This window comes from Elaeis guineensis, chromosome 10 (assembly GCF_000442705.2).
Source record: "Elaeis guineensis isolate ETL-2024a chromosome 10, EG11, whole genome shotgun sequence".
Classification (NCBI taxonomy): domain Eukaryota; kingdom Viridiplantae; phylum Streptophyta; class Magnoliopsida; order Arecales; family Arecaceae; genus Elaeis; species Elaeis guineensis.
The window spans coordinates 38,711,655-38,718,156 of record NC_026002.2 but is presented as its reverse complement, the minus strand read 5'-3'; the positions used below and the strand labels follow the sequence as shown (position 1 = coordinate 38,718,156).

General features: G+C 40.7%; 2 protein-coding genes across 2 annotated transcripts; one reads left to right on the top strand and one right to left on the bottom strand.

The window, feature by feature from the left end:
* Nucleotides 1-813: 813 nt before the first annotated feature.
* On the bottom strand, nucleotides 814-3,152 carry LOC105052414 (protein LURP-one-related 8-like). The gene is made up of 2 exons (XM_010933211.4): nucleotides 2,698-3,152; nucleotides 814-1,322 (listed from the first exon to the last, which is right to left on the bottom strand). Exons 1-2 carry the CDS (start codon nucleotides 2,950-2,952, stop codon nucleotides 930-932), a joined length of 648 nt encoding a protein of 215 aa, XP_010931513.1. The 5' UTR covers nucleotides 2,953-3,152; the 3' UTR covers nucleotides 814-929.
* Nucleotides 3,153-5,117: 1,965 nt separating this feature from the next.
* Nucleotides 5,118-5,534, top strand: LOC140852216 (uncharacterized). The gene has a single exon (XM_073245186.1). The coding sequence runs from the start codon at nucleotides 5,118-5,120 to the stop codon at nucleotides 5,532-5,534; it is 417 nt and encodes a 138-aa protein (XP_073101287.1).
* The last annotated feature ends 968 nt before the right edge of the window (nucleotides 5,535-6,502 follow it).

The following is a 6,502-nucleotide window of genomic DNA, read 5'->3' as shown; positions in this document are numbered from 1 at the left end:
CCGTTACCTCCTCCGCCTATAAAAAGGGGGACCCAGATACGTTATTCTCTAAGCTCTCATTTTTCATCTCAAAACTCTGCTAAATTCTCTGTTCGAGCACTCCATTCTTGTTGAGGCAGAGAACTGACTTGAGCGTCGGAGGATCTTGCCGGAGCAACCCCACCTCCGGTTTAGACTTCCTTTGCAGGTCCCGGCGGCGACCGCGACTTCCCCGACTCCAGCTTCTCCGGCGCAAGCAGATTTTTGCACCAACAATGGGCATAGATGATACGGACCGAGTACTTCTATATCAATTCTTCTTGTTTTATATACTTTGTGTTTGAATCGGATTAAGGTTCCTATACATGCGGTAATTTTAGTATGCTTTGGACGCAGCGTGTTTTAATTAGAGAGTTTCATAGAGCTTAATGCATCATTGCTTATTCAAATTATACTTGGACCGAAGGGTAGTTAATAACAAGTGATAGTTTTGCTACGTCTGGACCAAAAGATGATGAATATCTTAGGAGACTCCACCGTCATATGAAATAAAAATTGATCTAGTTTGCATAATTAGTTGAGTATTGTATTGATTGAGTTGGTAAACCGATTGCTTTAGTATTTATCTTCTCTTGATTTCAACCCTAATAATCACATCCTTTTTGTTCTCTTGTAATTTATTAATCAATTAATTATTTATTTATTCTCTTTATTTTTTTATAAATTAGTTTTCTAAATAAAATTTAGAAAAGTGCTTTTCAGTATTTGTTTTTCAATCTTCATGGGACGATATTCTACTCATATACTATACTATTTGATCGACTGATGTAATTGTCATAGTGATAGATTTGCATGCATTATATATCAATGATTTTTCTATTAGGTGTGGCTTACACACCTTCAATGCAAGGAGTAAAACCTTGCATCCAAGCCAAAACCACGTCCAGTTGTCAAGGACAAATCCAAGGTGTGAACGGCTTTTGACAAATGCGGTCCATGATGATGAGGAATGCCATTATCAGCTCACATTCAACTTCTGGCTGAATCACCAGGCTGAACACATCGTTGCCGAGCATGACTGAGTTGTTTGCCTTCTTGGGACATATCTGAGCCACTTCCTTGCCCTTGCTGTCCCGGATCTTGCAACATCTTCTCCTGAAGTAACCTTCAATTTGGAAAGTGGGTGTTGGAGATTGATCATTGGGACTGCCTATGAATACCTCTGCCTTGTCGCCGCTTTGGAAGATTGATCGCCGCCTCATCGAAAAAACATGATATCTAGTCTTCGTTTTCAAGCCATCATCACCTTTGAACCCACTCCATCGACCATGCATGCTTAGAATCTGCTAGTAAATAGTAAGCTTGTATTAGCTAGGCATGATCAGTATTGCTCCATCTCTTACCGGTTAGAGAAGGACAGGCCATTCACTTATTGCTTTAGAGCTTGCAACTCATGTTGCACTTAGAGGTGCAATGTTACATTCACTTATTTCTTTCCATGCATCATCACTCCACCCTCTCATTCATGAGACAATCACATTGCGGTTTACCATCTCTGATAATTTTTAGGGATCCCTTCCATTATTTTGCTTTTTTTTTTTTTTTTTTGATGGGTAAAAGATGGGTTTTCTTTAATGGATTTCATTATTTTGCATGTTATACGCTGGAATGTTGTATTCCTCTCATTCAGGAGCCATGTCTGCTAATATCCGCACTGGCATCATTTATTATGAAGGTCCTGGAATATAGTGTTTGATTTTAATTGATTTATATAATATAACTCACACACGCAAGAGTTATCAATATAAACAGAAGATCTCTTAAAAAGAAAAACATTGGATTTAATGGAGTACATCTACTAATGTTTTTTTTTGATTCGGTGGTCTTGGTGTGACTCTGCCCTTTTATTTTAGAGGTGTTTCTGTGCTCAAGGTGGACTATGCTTGGAAGACTTTCATATATATAATTTGGAACCTTCAAAGAACGATAAAATGGAAATGTGTGAAATAAAGTTGAAAAATATAATTAAACAAATACATACAATCTACAGAGCAAAATTCCAACATAATTTTCACAATAATTCATGTAGAATGCCGTTAACAGATCAAAGTTAGATCCCAATCTCATGAAAATGACATATAAAAATGCATTGTAGTGATAAAATAAATATGGTACAATGATAAATAAAGCGTTTCTTAGTTAGAAGTCGACATTGCTTTTTTACAAATCTCACAATGCATTAGGAAATGTGTTGATAGAACGGAGAGACATGTTGCTTGAGACATCATTTGGAATTTCTAATTTATCTATATTAGGCATGATTAGCATGTACCAGCTCAAGTCTTTTTAATGCAATAGATGGTATAGGATGCTTAGGGGAGACGAGAACAAAATGAAAACAAAAGAAAAAAAACTCCAAATAACAGAAAATATTCAGTCTTTATATATTAATTGATGCTGCATATTCCTTTATCAATGAGCTGCCACCATTCATTGCTTCATGATGACAGCAACATGGAAATCAATCCACAATGATCCCCACTCCACAAATGGGCCCATTTGAAGAAGTAGCTCAGAACCAAGTCTTCTTCAGCACTTACAGTGAGGTGTAACCTGTGTGCTACACCTCATAACCTTTTCACTGTGGAGTTCTACAATCAGAGTAAAGCATTATATGTGAGAGGCTAGAATTAGAATAACATGATCACTACGTCCTACCTGAGGCCTTAGAGCCATAAGGGCCCTCCCATTTCCATCCATGAGGAGGAGTTCCCCTGTGAAGCAGTTGTGCCTTCTTGAGTAGTTGTCAACTCTAAAAGCCAGTCTTCCATTGCTATCATAAACCGAGAACCCATCAGTTCCCGGGAAAGCCATGCTGGACTTATTCCACACTGTCCACACTGATGGACTCTTGCTTGTCGTTGCAAGCTCTCCAACATCAATCTTGCCCTCTGTAGGGTGTATTCTATGCATCCTATGGATTGTGTTAGGTAGATGGTACGCAATTCTTACTACAGAATTTTGCTTTCTTAGTAGGCTTGCTTTTGGAAGGAATGGGGAAGAAGAGAGAGATGAAGGGAAGAGAGGAGGGATGAACGCTAGAAGGTGATGGAGGAACAAAGATGGAGTTGTCCTTTTAATGGGTGGGAATTTGGTTAGCTGACTTGGGATTCGAATGTCTCGATCGATTTGGAAATGGATGCTACGTAGGATTCGAGCTTTATGATGCCATGGCACGCTTGGCCTCTGGAAGGAGAATAAAGTAATGTCAAGGGATTTAGATTCCTATTGTGTTTTTTATAGGGCCGAAAGAGAAAGCATGCCAGTGGCTGACCCTTTTTCTTTTGGTAGTTCGAGGTTCCAACTGGCCTATGTAATTAATTTTAAGCTGCCAACCACCACATGAAAGCATTGCTTTTTTTTTTTTTTGGTAAGACGCATGAAAGCATTGGTGGTTGAAGTATTCGAGCGTGTGGTCATGAAACGTAATCGTCAATTATTCTTGACATCTAATTAATAGAACTGGTGGTGCGATGTTTAGCATGGTTCAGGAGAGACTTGGCGGAATCCTAAGGGCAATGTTCTTGAACGTATGGTACGCATAAGTGGTCCTTTTTCTTTTTTTTTTTCTTTTTTTTTTTTTGCTGTCGGCGTTGATAAAATCATGCACGGACAACAGAAGTTTAGGGTTCTTCTAATTTGCAAATAGAAGTCAGAATCGGAATACATTAAAAAAGGAATTGAAAATCATATTCCTTGATAGGTTTGGTTCATTACTGAAATTAAAATCGGAGATAAAATGGAGTTTGAATGTTAAGGAAGAGCCTGGATTAGATTTTGAGGAATTAAGATATTTTCATTCTCCTAGAAATCAAAATTGAAATAGAACTCATATCAATCAAATAATTAAAAATGGAAGACACTTGTTTCAATAACATTTCAGAGCTTGATTCTCTCCAACCAAATATACTGGTAAAGATGAGGATTTTCAAATATCATTTATACAGAAAATGTGCAAAGTTGGAAATTATCATCCAATGATTAGAAAAGAAAGATTTTTTATTTCTCCATCGCTATCCATGTAGCTTTTCATCTACATAACCTCTTTCTGCATTATCTTTTCTTTTCATATGCAGTGTGTTGCAATCTCTATCCGAAATGTGAGGAGCTTTGCTTCCATTGTTGAAACTTACTACTAAGCGTCTGGCCAGCTAGTAAACCTGCAGAAGTTCACCATCATATTCAGTCCCAAGATGAAGATTCAGATGAAGCAGGCAATTTGGGACAGATTGGAGATCCCCGAGCAGAGCGGGACTCTTATCTATTTCAGTGTTTCCATCACTAAACAAAGACTTCGGAGGGCAGATTGCAGGCCCATGGAGCATCGGATCAAGGAGTACCTTGAGGGCTGGCAAGCCGATGTTCTCTCCATGATGGGGAGAGCTATTCTGATGAGATTAGTCCTGAGTTCTATCCCGATTTATCTCATGGTGAACACTGTGGTGCCGTGCTCTTGCCTTAGGACTTTGGAGTGATAGCTCCGAAACTTTCTCTGGATTTCCAGATAGAGAGGACACGGACTACATCTGCTCTTCTGGGAGGTTGTTTGCCATCCATTGCAGGATGAAGGCCTGGAGATTTAGTCTTTGTTGGTCAGGAGGGAGGCTATGATCGTCAGACATACTGTTTGATTCCTTACTTAACCTGATTGTCTATGGAGTAGGATGGTGAGAGCTCGATATGGTGGTTGGAGCCAGGGATCTCAGATTAGCATTGGATGTGACTGCTCTTTTATTTGGAGGGAGATCTGTACTCGAGCCCCTATTATGCTGGCCAGGGTCAGGTGGTTGATTGACGATGGGACTTCAGTTGATATGAGCCATGATGCCTAGATCTCAGACCTGCCCCTCTCATGTCAGCGGACCTTCATTAGCATGGAGTTGCAGGATGACAGGCAGGTTCATAAGTTGATCACTGAGGATGACAGAGGCTGGAGGACTCAGCTTGTCACCCGTTTCTCTGGAGGTCAACTTGCGAATAAAATCTTCCCTATCCTGATCCCTACCTACCGGAGCTAGGACGTGAGGGTGTGGGACCAATTCTACTGTTCTAGATTCCCTACTAGAGATCTTGTTGAGATGTATGGACTTACCCTGGAGAGGAGTCTTGAGGCTGTCTGGATCTGGAGAGTGACAGTCCATCCAAGGATCAGACTCTTCCTTTGGAAGGTGGCTTGGGATCGGCTTCCGACCTTGTCTCTTCTCATTAAGCGTGGCATAGAGCTGCCGGCAGCTTGTCTGGTATGTGGGCTGGAGGATGAGACAACTGAGCATGCCCTGATCTACTGCCCAAGGGCATGCTTGATTTGGAGGATGGCGGGCTACCCACCATGGGGAGTATCTTATGGGTCTTGGCCATCCCCATTCCCTGATGCAATTTGCCAGAGCTCATCTGAGGGTAGCAAATGGGGTGATAAGCTTGCATACATTGCTTATCAGATCTGGTTGTCCAACAATAGCTTGATTTTTGAGGATGGAGTCGTTCCAGCATGTTAGATGTTGGAGAGGGCCTATCATCTTGTGGAGGAGTACTGTCATTTTGATACTATTGGACAATCCCTTGCTTCCCCAACCTTCTGGGGCTCCCTTGCTTCATATGCAGCAACCCGTTGGGTTTGTTTCATCTCTTGGGAGGCTCCTCTATTGGGATTTGTCAAGATCAACTTTGATGGTAGTGTCAGGGGTGATAGTGGCGGTGCAGGTTATGTCATCCATAGCCCAGATGATAGACTGTTGACTACTAGGAGATCACCTCTCATTGAGACATCGATCCCTGGAGTGGAGTTTCATGCTACATGGGTGGGAATCATCTGCACTCGTCTGGAGCTTCGAGCCGAGAGAATTTTTGTAGAGGACAACTTTGCTACAGTCATTGTCTGGATTCGCTCAAACACAAAGCAGCTTGGAGTTTACCCATTACTTCATGACATCTGGGAGTCTCTAAGCCATTTCTCTATGGCAACTATTTGTCATGTTTATTGGGAGGTGAATAATGCTGCAGATTGGGTTGCCTCCTTTATTGCTGAGCACATTGAAGATTGGATCTGGCATCATGGTGACGTAAGCCCGCGGACATTGCGTGATATTTTGTATTTTAATTTTTTTGGCTGTACTCATATTCAAATAGCATAATTATCTAGATGTATCAAAAAAAAAAAGACTCATGATTTGGCACATGAAGTATTGTCCGCTTTGACCTACGGTGCATAGTTCGGAGGCTATATGGGCCATTTGTGAGTCTCATGATTTTGCCCCTTAAAAGGTACCTTATATGGAAAGAATGATCACTTCTTATATAAGTCAGAGTCTCTCTTGATTCCAATCAATATGGGACTAATGATGTCTTTTCTTCTACATCACAATATAGTCCCCTCAGTCAAAGGAGAATCTGTATATTCTATGGTTGTGTACTCCATAGACGGTGTCTATGTACTCCTATAGAATTGTATGATGTTTAGATGAAA

Excerpts from the sequence above, each read along its gene's own strand:
- LOC105052414 (XM_010933211.4), bottom strand. The coding sequence starts at position 2,952 with ATGCATAGAATACACCCTACAGAGGGCAAGATTGATGTTGGAGAGCTT. Across the intron at positions 1,323-2,697 it reads TTATGGCTCTAAGGCCTCAG|ATTCTAAGCATGCATGGTCG; the intron begins GTAGGACGTAGT and ends ATTTACTAGCAG.
- LOC140852216 (XM_073245186.1), top strand. The coding sequence starts at position 5,118 with ATGTATGGACTTACCCTGGAGAGGAGTCTTGAGGCTGTCTGGATCTGG.